General features: G+C 37.9%; 3 protein-coding genes and 1 pseudogene across 6 annotated transcripts in view; 2 read left to right on the forward strand and 2 right to left on the reverse strand.

Annotated features, from left to right (window-relative positions):
• Positions 1 to 9: 9 nt before the first annotated feature.
• On the reverse strand, positions 10 to 951 carry LOC111491823 (annotated as a pseudogene).
• A 494-nt stretch (positions 952 to 1,445) lies between these two features.
• Positions 1,446 to 5,783, forward strand: LOC111492002 (ALBINO3-like protein 1, chloroplastic). 4 transcript variants are annotated; one of them, XM_023141140.1, is made up of 12 exons: positions 1,449 to 2,317; positions 2,463 to 2,573; positions 2,649 to 2,723; positions 3,092 to 3,152; positions 3,932 to 4,005; positions 4,085 to 4,189; positions 4,273 to 4,380; positions 4,551 to 4,654; positions 4,786 to 4,998; positions 5,075 to 5,141; positions 5,244 to 5,321; positions 5,391 to 5,783. In XM_023141140.1, exons 1-12 carry the CDS (start codon positions 1,970 to 1,972, stop codon positions 5,457 to 5,459), a joined length of 1,413 nt encoding a protein of 470 aa, XP_022996908.1. In that variant the 5' UTR covers positions 1,449 to 1,969; the 3' UTR covers positions 5,460 to 5,783. The 4 variants fall into 4 exon arrangements, with proteins under 4 accessions (XP_022996909.1, XP_022996908.1, XP_022996906.1 ...); XM_023141139.1 differs by having other exon boundaries at positions 1,452 to 2,317; positions 5,075 to 5,156; positions 5,190 to 5,321; XM_023141138.1 differs by having other exon boundaries at positions 1,451 to 2,317; positions 5,075 to 5,321.
• Positions 5,784 to 8,604: 2,821 nt separating this feature from the next.
• LOC111491836 (probable pectate lyase 5) lies at positions 8,605 to 10,426 on the forward strand. The gene is made up of 4 exons (XM_023140891.1): positions 8,605 to 8,815; positions 8,916 to 9,662; positions 9,739 to 9,877; positions 9,959 to 10,426. Exons 1-4 carry the CDS (start codon positions 8,703 to 8,705, stop codon positions 10,178 to 10,180), a joined length of 1,221 nt encoding a protein of 406 aa, XP_022996659.1. The 5' UTR covers positions 8,605 to 8,702; the 3' UTR covers positions 10,181 to 10,426.
• Positions 10,427 to 11,620: 1,194 nt separating this feature from the next.
• Positions 11,621 to 15,885, reverse strand: part of LOC111491835 (T-complex protein 1 subunit epsilon-like) — a 5,764-nt gene continuing 1,499 nt past the window's right edge. Inside the window, exons 2-9 of the mRNA XM_023140890.1 lie at positions 15,281 to 15,599; positions 14,403 to 14,751; positions 13,921 to 14,053; positions 13,457 to 13,509; positions 13,026 to 13,128; positions 12,443 to 12,609; positions 12,251 to 12,364; positions 11,621 to 12,134 (exon numbers count right to left, since the gene is read on the reverse strand). Coding sequence (XP_022996658.1) covers positions 11,964 to 12,134; positions 12,251 to 12,364; positions 12,443 to 12,609; positions 13,026 to 13,128; positions 13,457 to 13,509; positions 13,921 to 14,053; positions 14,403 to 14,751; positions 15,281 to 15,599 — 1,409 coding nt within the window. The 3' untranslated portion in view covers positions 11,621 to 11,963. The remainder of the gene's footprint in view (positions 12,135 to 12,250; positions 12,365 to 12,442; positions 12,610 to 13,025; positions 13,129 to 13,456; positions 13,510 to 13,920; positions 14,054 to 14,402; positions 14,752 to 15,280; positions 15,600 to 15,885) is intronic.

Consider the following 15,885-nt stretch of genomic DNA (forward strand, 5'->3'; position numbering starts at 1 on the left):
GGTATCCAATACGAAAACGAAGACTCCAACTTCAAAGACATCATATACACGGAAAGATATAGCTAATTGTCCAGATGACAGGAGAAACAATGATTGCCATTTGAAATAGATTCATTAACATAATCTGCAATTACAGGTGATTTGTTTGCTATCACATTGCTCAAAACTTGGAATCACTCGGACCTCATCCTGTTGAGCTGATTCAAAGCCGGCTGCAGAATGTTGTACAGCACCCAAAGAATGGCGGGAGTTACGACAAACAGCAGAAGCTGGCCCCTGCTATCACTTGAAGATGCATCGGCAATCATGGCGAGCTCACTGGCAGAGGCATCAGGTGCGTACATGAACCCTGATGCAGTCAACCCCCCTAATCCCAACCCAATTATCACACCCTTGTCACTGCGCATTCTGTTTATCTGGTTGAGTGCTGGCTGTAATATGTTGAACAGAACCCATGCTATGGCCGGGATAAGAGGTAGCAAAAGGGCTATACCACGGTTGTCACCGTCGGCTGCTATATCTGCAATTTGTTGGGCTGCGAAGGCAGGATCTGATGAGCTCAGGGCTGAGAAGACAGCTCCGGCGATGGCGGTGCTGGAGAGAAAGGTTGATAAGTTGGAATGTTCATTGGATTTTGATGAGATTAGTCCTTTCGGCAGGTTCTGGAGAGAGAGGAGGGAGATGGGCTTGGGGATCAGCTTTGGGGTGTTGTGGTTTCTGGTGGAGTTGATGCTTGTGCACTTGACACTCAGCACTGCCATTGTTGCCATGGTAGCTGCCATTGAAGTTGATTTGCTTGTTTCTGCTGAACTTTGCTCTTGATGGCCTCTGGCAGACAGTAGGGGAGATGCAGAATGAAGTAGGAAAGGTTGGGTTTTGGCAAAAAGTTCAGTTGTGATGAGATGAGATGGGAAGACAGAGGAGAAGCCAAGTCATGGTAATGTCAACCAATAAAATTGTTGGGAGTGGATTCTCTCTTATCCAATGGGTGGGACTGTGAGTCATAGATCTCTTATTTCCTACCCCACTTTACTTCTCTTATCACTTGAATAACTTGCTTTTCCTTCTCTTTTTTAAATGGTTCGAAATAAATAATTTTCATATTACGTCACGAAAGCATGGATTGAGATCTTGATATTTGATCTTTGAATGAACGAATGTTTAAATTTCTTATAATCAGTGTAATTCATGAGTGATTCATGAGTGAGTGAGTTTTTCGGTTTATAATTTGATTGCTCTCATTCATTAATGAATGACATTAAAAGCTATGAAATGAAATTTAAATATTATTCTATGACAACATACAAGACCAAATATGATAATTTATAACAAAAAAAAAAAAAAAAAACATGCATCTTCCCAAGCAATCTATGTTCTTCGCTGAAAGAGTAACCACAACAATATGTTGGAAATATTTTTATGTATCAGGAGGCATTGTAAACGTGAAGAGAAGAAATTGATTATCCAAGTTTACATGAAAATAATGTATATCCATGCTAGAAAATTTTCCAAGCAAGCACGAACATGGTTTCATAGCTGTTCATCAATTTAATTTCCCATGGCAAGCTTGGCTGTTGATCCAACGGCGGTGAATGGATCCTGCGTCCAAGCACTCCACCGTCCTAAACTGAACTTTGTGGCAGCCGTCCACGTTTTCGTAATCCCAGCACCCTTTCGGTTGCCTCCAAGCATTAAAAAACTTGCCCAAAACGAACACTGATTTCGATATTCACTGAAGTTTTTACCAAAGAAGCAACAAAAGCAACCATTTTTATGAACCCCAGTGGAAAATCTTCGGCTTTCATCGCTGAAATCCTCCATCCCACTATCCAATCAAGCTGTTACTCGAATGCTACCTCTGCAAATTCGCTGTTTTTCTCCTTGAACTTTGACCCATAAACCCCCTTCCCTTCCATCTCAATTTGGGGGTTCTTGTGAGCTTCATTTCTTCTTGTTTTCCCGATAAACAATGGTTTCCGTCTCATTTTACCGCCCAAACTTTGTGTTCTCTTCATTTCCGAACCGTGTTCCGACCTCAAATCCTCTATTTCATGGAGTCCAATTCCGAGGTTTATCCCACCATAAGCCTTTCCTTCGTGGTTCCCTTGCGGTGGCGAGATTTGGGTTTACACCCGAGTTCTTGCCTGACCCGGATCACGCCGAGGGCTTTTTGAGGGAGTTATTCGGCAAAGCTGAGAGCGTTCTTTACACGATTGCCGACGCCGCCGTGTCTGCTTCTCCGGAGGATGTTACCACCGCCAAACAGACCGAGGATTGGTTTACGGGGATCACCAATTATATGGAGAGCGTCCTTAAAGTACGTTATGTTCAGCTAATTATCAGTTATGAACATCATTGTTGATTTTAGTTTCCTTTGGCCTTGGTTTAGAGTTGGATTTACATAAAGTAGATGAAAATTGAGAATTGAACTTGTATTTAATCTTGTTGGCCTCATGTTTCAGATTCTTAAGGATGGCCTTTCTGCTGTACATGTTCCTTATGCCTATGGTTTTGCCATTATACTCCTTACAGTTCTTGTTAAGGCTGCTACGTTTCCTTTGACGAAGAAGCAGGTTATTTGCTGAACCAATAAATACTTTTATTCCCATGAATTCATTTAATGTTCTTCACTCTTTTGTTGAACTCAGGTAGAATCTGCAATGGCGATGCGTTCTTTGCAACCGCAAGTGAAGGCTGTTCAGCAACGCTACGCTGGGGATCAGGTTGAAACTTTTCTCTTGCTGTAGGATGTATCTCGGGAACGACAGGGAAAGAGTTTACTCATAATACTTGTTTCTAGTACCAATGTACTTTATGAAGCTATGCTTTATTGTAAATTAGCACGATGTTGATAGCTAGTTAGAATTGTCTTCTCGAATTGTGGCATCGCGATTATGATAGTTCTGGCTCATAATCAATGGCGTTGTAACATACCTTTTAGAAGAGGAAAACTGTTTTTTAACCATGCATCTAATGGTCATGAGAGTGGCAGCCACTTCTAGTCTCCTTCTTAGAGGTAGCAATTTAAATAAGCTTGAATCGAATGTTCTTCGTTATATGATCAAATTTTACTTTTTAAATCTGTCTGCAGGAGAGGATTCAAGTTGAGACCGCTCGACTGTACAAATTAGCTGGCATAAACCCACTGGCAGGTGCTAAAATTGTGCCTGTTTTTAGAGTTCTAGTTACTCTGATAAGTGTAGTAGTTAGACGTTAGCTCCTTGTTCATGCTTCTGTGTGAATTTATTTGGCTCGGGCTTGGTTCTTCTTACACAAATAAGATTTTCTCATTATGGACAACCCTTGGATCCTTCCTATTGATTATGTTGATATGCTTAGTGAAGTGAAGCTAAGCTACTAGATCAATATTAGTTCAAGTCATGCATCGATTACTTTTTGGATTTTGCCTAGAAAATGTATGCGAGTAAGTTCATGCATTTGTGAACTGTCATTCTATCCTTGATGGAGGTTTGGTGTGAGATCCCACATCGGTTGGAGAGAGGAACGAAACATTCTTTATAAAGGTGTGGAAACCTCTCCCACGTGTTTTAAAAACCTTGAGAGGAAGCCCGAAAGGGAAAGGCCAAAGAGAACAATATCTGCTAGTGATGAGTTTGGGTTGTTACAAATGGTATCAGAGTTAGACACCGGGTGGTGTGTTAGCGAGGAACGAGTGCTAGCGAGAACGCTGGGCCTTGAAGGGGGGTGAATTGTGAGATCCCACATCGGTTGGAGAGGGGAACAAAACATTCTTTATAAATGTGTGGAAACCTCTCCCTAGTAGACGCGTTTTAAAAACCTTGAGGGGAAAGCCTAAAGAAGACAATATCCACTAGCGGTGGATTTGGGCTTGGGCTGTTATATTTGGAATATTTGAATCAACGCAGTTATTGCTTGGTATCTCATATGTCAATGTTATCTCGGTTTGCAGGATGCCTACCCACATTGGCAACAATTCCTGTATGGATTGGACTATACAGAGCTCTCTCAAATGTGGCCAACGAGGTGCTCTTTGAATTTGTTCAGAGCTTGTGATTTCTCACTATCGCTTATCCCTAATCTGATCTGATTGCCTAAATTTAAGGGTCTCCTCACGGAAGGTTTTTTCTGGATACCCTCTCTGGCTGGTCCAACCACGATTGCTTCTCGACAAAATGGGAGCGGTATCTCTTGGCTCTTTCCATTTGTTGTAAGTATTTTGGTATAACATGGCATTTGTTGCAAGTATCTAGTGCCAATTCTTATATTATGGTTGCATCGACTTCTGAGCAGGATGGTCATCCACCGCTTGGGTGGTCAGATACTTTTGCGTATCTTGTCCTGCCTGTGTTGCTGGTCGTCTCACAGTACATCTCTGTTCAAATTATGCAATCGTCGCAGGTCGGTTGTTTTCTTGATGTTCATCAGCATGTTACTGTCTATAGAGGCATCTTGGCTTGTTTTCATTTATGTTAATTCTCAACTCTTGGTCTGAAAAAAACATTTGTAGCTTACAAATATAATCTGTTCATTTTGGGTTATCTAACATATCTTGAAGTTATGACGTCCAGAATAATGATCCAAACATGAAGAGTTCTCAAGCCCTATCGAAGTTCCTACCGTTAATGATCGGATATTTTGCACTTTCGGTTCCTTCTGGTCTAAGCCTTTACTGGTAAGCAAATTTTCCAATCAGGACCATCTGTAGGCAAAATAGATTGGTCATTTCTGGGTCTACTAATTGTTGTATTATAGTCTCCTTGAAATTTTCAGCATCTCTTATATCTGTCAGATGTTATAACTCAGGCTTACCAATAACATCTTGAGCACAGCTCAGCAAGCGTGGCTTCAAAAGTTAGGTGGTGCGAAAACCCCGGACAAACGATTGATTGATGAAATCATGAAACAAGAACAACCCCAAATCCAGAGCCAAGCGCCCAAGTTAGACTCAACCTCAAGTAGCACGGTAACTCGACAAGAAGAGAAGCTGACAGCAGAAGGGCTAAAACCTGGTGAAAGGTTAGAAGCTGTTTGTTACGAAAAACAAGTGTGGGGTTTAGTAATGACTGGGTTTTGATGTGTTGATAATTTCCAGATTTAAACAGATAAAGGAGCAAGAGGCTAGGATGAGACAGCAAAGTGAAGAAGAAAAAAGGAAAGCTGAAGAGGCAGCCAAGGTTGAATCTCTGACAATAAATGATAGCGACAAGAGTGCAGTTGTTGGAGTTGGTGTCAATGGCAGTCTTTCTAGAACGGATGTAAAGGAAGACCAAGGCTCCATATCTATGACTACCATGCAACGAACAGATGTGGAAAACAAGCCAAGTGCAACTCCAGAGGAGGTAAACCCCTCTTGTATAAACTCGTCGCACTTTTGTAGTTTGAAATTCATAATTAAATGCTTATTTCAGGGAGTACACGAGACATACACTGGAGTGGCCAAGGATGCCAAACTAAAGGGAGAAGAACAAAGAGAGTAACTGGTTGACGCAAGATAGAGATAGAGATAGTGTTTTGATTTACAAGCCAGTAGGTTAGTTCACATGGCTGATATGGCAGGAAAGCCAATTGTTTCGTTCAGCTCGATACCGTGAAGAACACTCCATCGGGAGGTATTCAAGCTTCTTTTTCCTGATGGCCAGTTGAGTTTCAGAGTTTACTCGTCCATCATAGATTTGGATTGGGAATGATATGGAATGTAATTTGAAATCTGTACAAACACAGATGAGTACACTTTCTTTTCATGTGGGTTTGATTAGAATGATGAGTAATAATGAATGGCGCTTAGAACACATTTTTTTGAAGTTGAACAATCTTGAGCTGAAGCTTGCCCTGTTCTGTCTGTATCCTCATCATCATCCATCGTTCATTTCTCTACCACAGTCCAGATTGGTACAAATCTCGTTTTGTTTAATGTGAAGCCCACAACCCATTAACATAGTGGGCCGGGCCTCCGTCTGTGGCCCAATTGAGAGAGAGAGAGAGAGCGAGCCACGTGATAATAATGGAATTTGGACTTTTTAGAAGAATTCGATAAGGTGGGAAAGTATAGTTTTTTTTATATATAAAATTACAAAACTTTTTAATGATTTCCCCATTTTTATTTATTTATTTGTCACATCTTACCAAGCACATGATTCAATCATTAACACATCCTTTTTTTACTTTTTTTTTTTAAAAAAAAAATTATTATTATTCTTAAAAAACAGTTGGAATTTCTCAATTGGATTAAAAAATAAAAATGTGTAAGATGCTAGTTGAACATAATTATATTCTTCTCTACCCTTAAATCATGGAAATTGCAAGTTAAGTTAAGCTGGGCTAAGAATGAATATTTGTATTTATGTACTTAATTAATTATAGAATTATAATTATAAATAATACGTATGGGTGCATTTAAAATAATGAATAGATTATTATTTAATCCATTGAATTTTTTTTTATCATAAATTCAATATATAATAAACACAAATGATGACTAATCTTAGCTTGTTGTTAATAAAAACATGGTTTAGGTCACAAGTTCGGGTTGACATGATTAACTATATTATTAAAAGATTTTAAATATTGATTATAAAAATATTTTGTAATTTAAAAAAAGAAAGTTGAGAAAATATTAACTCCACCCTCCGTCATAAGGAATTTATCCAACATAATTTATATCATTGATTTAACTGGAGCACATGCCTCTCTCAATATTCATATTCCCATGGGAATATTCTTTTTCAATTCTTCCTCGGTTACATCTATATTTTTCACCCAACCTTAATATTTAAGGTAAAAATAGAAAGTTTACTTCTTGATTTTTCTAAGAGACCTCGTAATAAATGATATATGTCACTTGTTTTCATGAGCTGGTAAGATTAACGCACTTTATTAATTTAATACAGAATTAATGATGTATTTGCTTTGCCTTTAAGAATTGAATGCAGAATTCCACTTGCCTCAATTTCTAGATATATCTATTTATATATAATATGTGTAAAAATATTTAATTTAATTGTTTAAACATTTAATTTCCAGATAAACAAAACCGAGTATTTAAATAAAAAAAAAAAAAGAATTAATTAAGTTAAGTAATAAACATTAGTTAGGCAATTAAGACCATGTGAGTGTTTCCTAATTCCTCCCTTCTAGATGCATGTGGAGGAGAGGCAACATTATTTTTGTGGTTTGACTTTCTTTTTTTTCTTTTTAAATAAAATTTAACTTCAAATACATTTGGTAAATATAAATAAAAGCCTAATTTGCAGTATATAAATCATGACAACTTCAATGATATAAAAATATAATTTAAAATATTTTTCAAACTTGTTATAATATTTAATTTTTTAAAAGAAAAGGTCAGAGGGTCCTTGATTAGGGCAACCCGCGGTGCCCTACAGCTACCAAAGGCCACAATAATGGAGGTGGGGTTTGCTTGATAAGCCGCAATGACCACCCTCCAGCCCCATCCACCTCCTTGTTCCACTCTTTTTTTTATTATTATTCCTTAATTAATCAAATAATATTCTCTTATTATTGCTAATCGGTGCATTTTCCAATTAAATCTCGACCTATATCAATATTTTTAAGGCTATGTTCAAATAGTCCCTAATCTAGCATCATTTTTTTTATAATGAAAATAGGTTATAATTTGTTTTTTAAAATAGGGTGGGTTATTTAGATTATTATTTCGAGTGACATAATATATGTTTATAAAACCATAAGCTATATTATTTTCTTGAGGGTAAAAAATTATTTTGAATAATGTGGGTTGAATGTTTGGGGAATAAGACAGGATAACACAGGATGGAGTATGAAAACGGGGATCGGAATAATGTAAACCCGAGTTGGGATAAGTGAAGTTCCCGGAACCCAAGCAGCAGTTTAAGGCTAATCCACGCCATTTGTTCGTACTACGAAACCATAATATTAAAAAAAAAAAAAAAAAAAATACATACCCTTGTTCTATCTATAAACTTGAGTATCTTATCCACCTCCGGGGTTATAATAATCTCAGAATTGTGGTGTTTAGTTTAGGTGATGGAATCTGAGGGCTTACATCGCTGGTGATAACATCTGAGAATTCAAAGGTCAAAGCATCGGATGGGTGGGATTCAACGGAGCCGATCATGGAGGGTGGGGTTGTCTGAACGAGACCCACATGGGAGAACGTGGCTTGCTTACAAAATTAAAAAAAAAAGGAAAAGAGAAGTCCACGTCAGCTTCTTGACGGACGGTACGAACCTCCCATGTGGCACAAAATTTTAATCTGACATGAAAAAAGAAAAAAAGAAAAAAAGAGAGATAATTTGGATTTGGATCTAAATAGAATGACGCCGACATCCATTTTGAAACTTGGGAAGTGTCGGCAAATTTTCTTTAACGTTCTTGCATGAATTACCTTTCTGGAGGAGGCGAGGTTAGAATTTGAATGCATAGTAATTAAATATAACGTTTTTACTACAGAACTCAACCCAGTTATGTTGTTAACGGCCAACTACTTTGCGCCCAACTGAAATCATGGATGAATGCGAGCTTAGATTTTGGTTTTTTTAAAAAATAAACAATCTTTTCAATTTTTTTAATTTTAAATAATGAAAGCTCCATTTGTGATGTGAGGCTTTATAAAAACCAGCATTCTTTACCCCTTTCTTCATCACCGTCGTTACCAAACTCGATCCTCTGTTTTTGCCTCCTCTGTTTCACACACAGAAAGAGGGAGAACAAGAAAGACAGCCATGGAAATTCCAAGTTTTCTTCCCATAATAACCTTCACCCTTCTTCTCCAAATGTGCTCCATTTCATCTTCTCCAGTAGCCGACCCTGAACTAGTCGTCCAAGAAGTTCTCTCGTGAGTTCTTTTCCAATTCTGAAACTTTGAACACATATTAGTGGGAACATTTTTGTGAATATCTTTTTGTTTTTTTCTTTTTTGTTGGTCATGGTTTCAGGAGCATCAACAATGCAACAACAAGAAGGAATTTGGGGTTCCTTTCCTGTGGAACTGGAAACCCAATAGACGACTGTTGGCGGTGCGACCCCAATTGGGAGAAGAATCGAAAGCGTCTAGCCGACTGCGGCATTGGGTTCGGGAAGCGAGCCATCGGCGGCAAAAACGGCAAATTCTACGTAGTCACCGACCCATCCGACAAGGACGTGGTGAACCCAAAACCAGGCACTCTTCGCCACGCCGTAATCCAAAAGGAACCCTTATGGATCACCTTTAAACGCGACATGGTCATCAAATTAAAAGCAGAGCTGCTGATGAACTCTTTCAAAACCATCGACGGTCGGGGTGTGTCGGTCCACATAGCCGGCGGGCCTTGCATTACAATTCAGTATGTGACCAACATTATCATCCACGGCATCAACATTCACGACTGCAAGCAAGGAGGGAACACGTACGTTAGAGATTCGCCGGAGCATTATGGTTGGAGGACTCTGTCCGACGGCGATGGGGTTTCGATATTTGGAGGCAGCCATGTTTGGATCGACCATTGCTCTTTGTCGAATTGTCGTGATGGGCTGATTGATGCGATTCATGGGTCTACGGCCATCACTGTTTCCAACAATTACATGACCCACCATAACAAAGTAATGCTTTTAGGACACAGTGATTCGTATACTCAAGACAAGAACATGCAAGTCACCATTGCTTTCAACCATTTTGGTGAGGGCCTTGTCCAGAGAATGCCACGGTAAGTTCAAATTTAAAATAGCTTCATCTCGTGAATACCAGTGTGGGAAGTCATTGGGTTTTCCTTATTTTGGCAGATGCCGGCATGGGTACTTTCATGTGGTGAATAATGACTACACTCATTGGATAATGTACGCCATTGGTGGAAGTGCTTCCCCTACCATCAATAGCCAAGGGAACAGATACCTTGCTCCCAATAACCGAGATAGGAAAGAGGTCAGAATTTAGATTCCAATTATTTCTTTAAAACTTGATTACAAAAGAGAGTTTATGAACTCAAGTGGGTGATGGTTTCAGGTCACAAAGCGGGAGGATGCACCACAAAGCAAATGGAAGAATTGGAATTGGAGGTCAAGTGGAGATTTGATGTTGAATGGAGCATTCTTCACGAGATCGGGTGCTGGATCGTCGTCTAGCTACGCGAGGGCGTCGAGCTTGAGTGCGAAGTCGTCGTCGTTGGTGAGTACGATGACTGCAGGAGCAGGGGTGCTGCGGTGCCGAAAGGGGTCCCGGTGTTAGTCCAGCCACCCTGGGCAGTATATTGAAGATAAATTAGCAAGGAGAGATTTGGAGATCTTCTTGTATAGTAATTTTTACTTTTGCTTGCTTGATTGGTCACAACTGAAAAGCTTCCTTTCTTTTTTTCTTTAAAAAAAAAAAAAAGAAAAAAGAAAAAAGAAAGGGTTAAATTTCAGAGTGAGTGGCCCACCATTTGCAATTCTGTCCGATTACAATATAATATAAAATATTACTATTTGAAAAGAAGAGAGGACTGTATTCTCTTTATAAACAGGGAGTCCCCCATGATTCCCAATAATTTATAAGATAAGCCCACAATTCAAATTATGAATATTTTGATCATTCATGTAATTATTAACCTTTGGATCAATGGTGTGGTACCGAATAAAGTACATAAAAAGACAGCGATAGAATCTTTGTAAATGAAATGAATTGAGACTTGGAACGGAGAAAGTTGTTGATTATATATATATATGTATATGTATATGTATGTATATATGCGTGATGAAAGCTTTTCATGATATAACTAAAAATTTAGAAGGAACGGCAAATTTAATATGTTCTTTAAACCAATGTAAAAGTAAACTGGTAAAGAACCTAATAAAATGCAACGCTAAAAAGGAAGGCCACCCAGAAGCATACCAAAAAGATGTTCAATCCGACAAACGCTACACCAACGAAAACAGTGTGATTTTGAAGTGTATGAATGCCAAAGCTTACCAACAAATATTTTAAAAGGAAACAGAGATGGGGGAAGGCAATAGGGAAGTGAGTTCACGAGACACAATGAATGGGGATAGAAGCTGTTCCCTGTCAGAGCAAAGAGAGGCAGCAAACGCACAGCGGGCGGGTGGACTTTTGAGGCGTTGCCCCATAAATTACATTGCCACTTCCTGTCTCACCCCCTCATTTATTACTATCATATGCATATAGTGTCTTAAAGCTTGTAAATTCAGCTGCAAAGATGTTTAAAATCAATCATTAAGTAGTAACTGCTGTTTTTACAACTACGGAGAAAATAATAATGTAGGACAGGGAAGAGAATTCCAATTATTTGCATCAAGTTAATCCCAACCGTAGAACTTGCATGCCCATGAGATGCTCAGCTTTTTCAATGGCTCCCTTTTCGAATATGATAAACTTCAATCACACCATTTATTGCATTTCCATTCCTTTGTAAGCAAAAGAAGAAGAAAAGAAAAAGGACCCACAACTTCTTTTCCCCAATATTAAAACAGAACCACATTCACATTTCAACTAAAACATGATTTAAGGAAAAGTAGAGCACTCTCTCATAAGGGCCACGGCAGCTCCTTGATTGTGGAAAACATCTGGGGCAAAGAGGATTCACTTCTATCATCAAGATTCCCTAATTTAAACAAAAGTTCAAAAGAAGGAAAGAAGGATAGGCACCGCAAAGGGGATGACTGACCAAGTCGATCATACAAAATAGTCCTCCATTCATTGATGATAACATCAGAAGCCCAGAAAAATGAACTTACAGCAAAATAGATGGCGAATGATGTTGTAACGTTGCTCGTGTAGAAGCCACGACCACCTCGTGATGCCTAATATTCAGCTCATCCCTTACACTCACACATAAACAATAATCTATCGTCCCAAAAAAAACCACACTCGGAATATTTAAATGATGCCTGCAAAATTCCAAGGAACGTCCCTATTTTACTAACAGTAAGAAAAAATGTCTATCACGTCACAGACTGACCCATGCCATTAGAAAGCCGTGGCTCAAAAGTTGGCAGCACAAAGCACAGTAACATTATTAATATTCTAAAGGAGAAATGACATCATCAATCTTCAGGATCATCTTCACCACCTGAGTTGCCAATAAAATCTGCTGTTGCTTACCAATCAAAGTCTCAAATACATTTTGCTCCCGCATGTCATTTGTGCCAATATCATTGCAGTCTATTCCACAATATGGATTGTACTCCTGCACATTAAATTCAAATCAATGATGAGTCTTTCAAGCAAAAGTAGAAGCTTGAAGTCACAAATATTAAATCTATGAGTCAGTAGTGATTTGAGATGGTTGTTAGTCTCACTTACCTTAATTTGCTGAGATTTTACAGCAGAAAGTGTTTCGATTGGTTGTAAACCACTATTCTCCGCAAGAGCCATTGGAACAGAATCCAGGGCATCAGCAAATGCCCTAATAGCATACTGCAAAAACAAGGATAAAATATTCAACATGCTTTGTCCTTTTAGAAGAGGCTATTGTTAAGAAAAAAATCCTCATACCTGCTCAACTCCAGGGTATTTATCAGCAGCAGCCTCAACAGCAACTGAACAAGAAATCTCAGCTGAACCACCGCCATACACAATAGAGTTATTGCGGATGAGATTCCTAGCCACACATAAAGCATCGTGGATACTGCGTTTTGTCTCCTCTATCATCATTTTGTTACCTAAAACAAAACATTGCATGATATAGCTCAGGAGCTTGTAATCATCAACGGTCTTGAATCAGGACTTTGACTTGCGTTCCATCATATCTATCTACTAAATTTTATTTACTCTTTTATATTGTACAATTTTTTTTCCATCTTTTCTGATTTGCTAATGTAAACAGCCTGTCTACCTACTTGTGCTGAAACTGGATACTGCCAGTCTGCTTCCCAATTTAAAACTGTGCAGTCATGAACTCGGTTCACTTTTGGCCATAATGCTATAAACTTGCCACCACTGGCAGTGACAAGTCTTTACTACTGAGTCAAATTTGACACATCTTTTCTCTAACCACTCGTCAAATTCTATCGATCAACACATAAATGCTAAAATAAACTACTTGAAAAAGGAACAGAATAACAAAGGATCTACTTACCTCCACGGATAAAAATGGTCACAGCCCTTGAATTTGCACAATGTTCAATGTATATCATCCGATCTTTTGTTGTACCAAATGATTTTTCTCGAACCAAACCAGCCTTTAAATGAGGATAAGAGAAAGGGAGATATCATTGTGAGTTAGAGTTGGTTGATATATACAAAGAGTGAAATTCAGAAAAACAACAAACATAAGATACAAGTAACCAATACTTCATTCTTTCACCAAATCCCCCAACAAGTTCACAAGAGAGGAATTGATTGGCAATTTAACTCAGAAGACCAAGTTAAATTTATTTTTGATCCACATTAACTCCAAATGGTTTAGACAGAAAATCCTTGCTATCCCATGAAGCAAAGGGATGTGACAGCAATACCATGAAATTACTTGAATTAAACTAAAGATAAACGAGATATGATCAGCATTACCTTCCCAAGTTTCTCTGAAGTCAATTCCTGGAACCTAGGGACTATTCTCCCACCTACGAAGTAGATAAACCAAAAATTTAGAAAAAGAAGTGAATTAGAATAATATCATCCTGGGTGAATGACAATTGAAAAATTAGGGATCCCAACGGAACCTCATTAGTTTATTTCAGTTTAACGTCAACTAATTCTTAGCATAATTACAAATCAAAACATTTTAAATCTTAGCATCAGACAGAAACTAGTTTGAGAATAAAAAGATTAGCCAGGGACACAATTATGCTCTTTTTAACAAGAAACAAATAATAAAATACTCAAAATATTCAGTAGTTACAGAACTCTTGAGAATATTAAAACATCCCAACGACTGCTAGGCGGAATCTAAGGGTTTTCACTGCCGAGCCAAAACATCATTTGTCACCAACATGACTAATTCCAAAAGCTTATAAAATAATTGAGAAATAAACCTGTGGCTATTGCTATCAACTCTAGTTCCACACCACCAACCCATCTCACAGCTGGCAAATTTCGGTGCAGCAGCAGATGATTTGCCTCATCATCAAACCCCCATTGACAAATAACCAATGTAGCGCCAACATCCTGAAACAAAACATGTATCAGCACAAGAATAAAATAAATCTTCCATGAGAAGGAAAGGAAAAAGAAAACCCTAAATTTCAATATTAGCAACGGAAAAACTAAAAAACATCGAAACATAGTCAATGGAACAAAAACAAAACAATTCTAAAAAAAATTATTAAAAGAACCATAGGAGAATATCCCTTCAAAAAAAAGAAATGCAAGTCCAAAACACTCATTGATGGGGACATTTCCAGGCCTCATCCATGAAACCTATCTATTCCCTAATAACCTCTCTCAAGCCAGAAAGACCACAAAATAGATAATAGAATTACATTATAGAACCAGATTTGGTAATTTCCGTTTCTACCTTGCATTTTTGCACCATGTCGTCAAAGTACTTCTGTTCTTGTAGTCTCAACGTCTGGAACTTCTCCACTGTATCAATATCAACCTTATGCTTTGTCTTGGGTTTCGGAGGTTCAAACGGGCAAGTTAATATGGCAATCTTGGCATCTTCAATTTGCTTTGGCATCTGAGGGTGACTCATGTCCTTGTCAACAATAATACCATATACAAGTTCAGTATCTTCTAACTTCCCCCCTACTTTCCCCTCAACTTTTATCAAGTCTAAGTTAACATCCCTTCTTTCAAGATCTGCCACAGAAACAACCGCTTTAACAGCAATTTCTGCTAGACTGCGCTTACAGCGATTCACACTGCAAGATCAGGAAAAGTGGTATAAACAATATTGAAGTTACAATACATCATAATAAAGATTCATCAACCATCATTCTTTAGCCTGCAAAATTAGATTACAAGAGCACTTGACTGCTGGTTTACACAACCAACTCAGTTGCTTAAGTTTTCTATGTTCATAATAGGATCTCCGATGCAACATTCATGATGCTACCAAACCAAGCTAAGAGGAAACCACGGTTTAATAATTTTCATCTGTTTGTGTTTCACATAACCAAGCCTAAGCACTACCAATCATTTAAGTTACATTTTATGAGAACTAGATTAATGATACTATAATTGCATGTGAGCGAGCACAAGACTAACAAACAAGATATGCAACACTTATTAAATATTATCAAACAAAGGTTACAATAATTATACTTTGTACCCTTAAATATAACATGCACTAATGAATTTAATCCGTCCAACATCAGTAAAAGATCAAGAATGCTGATGTAATTAAGAAACAGCAGAGTATACTGGACAAATAAAGTCATGTCACCGTACATCTTTGATGATAAAGTGGTCATGCAAGTTTGAACCAAAGGCTCTAAGTCTGTCACTCCAAAATCAAACTTCTGGGCAATATGCTCCAGATGGTCAACAGCTATCTTTGAGGCCAGCTCATAACCCTCTGCAATTCGAATAGGGTGAATTCCTCGTTCTAATAGTCGCTCGGCCTGTTCTAAGAGTGCACCAGCCATTACAACCACACCAGTAGTGCCATCACCAATCTCATAATCCTGACTTCGAGACAACTCAACCATCAATTTTGCAATTTGATTATCAACATCCATCTGCTCCAAGATTGTTGCACCGTCGTTTGCTGAAAATTACATAACAAGTGGAATTTACAGGAAAATTAAACAACAATACAAAATAGGCAACACTTCCAAGACGTTTAACTTCAACATTAAAAATGAAACCGAACTTACAACACTACTGAAATTTTCTAAAAAATAGAAAAACAAAACATCATATAAATTTTGGGAAAATATTATTGAATATAATGTAAAAATGTATTGTTTTCAGTTACATCCATGATACCATACCCAAAAAAAAAAAAAAAAAAAAAAAAAAAAAAAAAAAAAAAAAAAAAAAAAAAAAAAAAA

This window comes from Cucurbita maxima, unplaced genomic scaffold (genome assembly GCF_002738345.1).
Source record: "Cucurbita maxima cultivar Rimu unplaced genomic scaffold, Cmax_1.0 Cma_Scf00017, whole genome shotgun sequence".
NCBI classification, from domain to species: domain Eukaryota; kingdom Viridiplantae; phylum Streptophyta; class Magnoliopsida; order Cucurbitales; family Cucurbitaceae; genus Cucurbita; species Cucurbita maxima.

Excerpts from the sequence above, each read along its gene's own strand:
- LOC111492002 (XM_023141138.1), top strand. The coding sequence starts at position 1,970 with ATGGTTTCCGTCTCATTTTACCGCCCAAACTTTGTGTTCTCTTCATTT. Across the intron at positions 4,381-4,550 it reads AAATTATGCAATCGTCGCAG|AATAATGATCCAAACATGAA; the intron begins GTCGGTTGTTTT and ends TATGACGTCCAG. Across the intron at positions 4,999-5,074 it reads GGGCTAAAACCTGGTGAAAG|ATTTAAACAGATAAAGGAGC; the intron begins GTTAGAAGCTGT and ends GATAATTTCCAG.
- LOC111491836 (XM_023140891.1), top strand. The coding sequence starts at position 8,703 with ATGGAAATTCCAAGTTTTCTTCCCATAATAACCTTCACCCTTCTTCTC. Across the intron at positions 8,816-8,915 it reads GTCGTCCAAGAAGTTCTCTC|GAGCATCAACAATGCAACAA; the intron begins GTGAGTTCTTTT and ends TCATGGTTTCAG. Across the intron at positions 9,663-9,738 it reads CTTGTCCAGAGAATGCCACG|ATGCCGGCATGGGTACTTTC; the intron begins GTAAGTTCAAAT and ends TTATTTTGGCAG.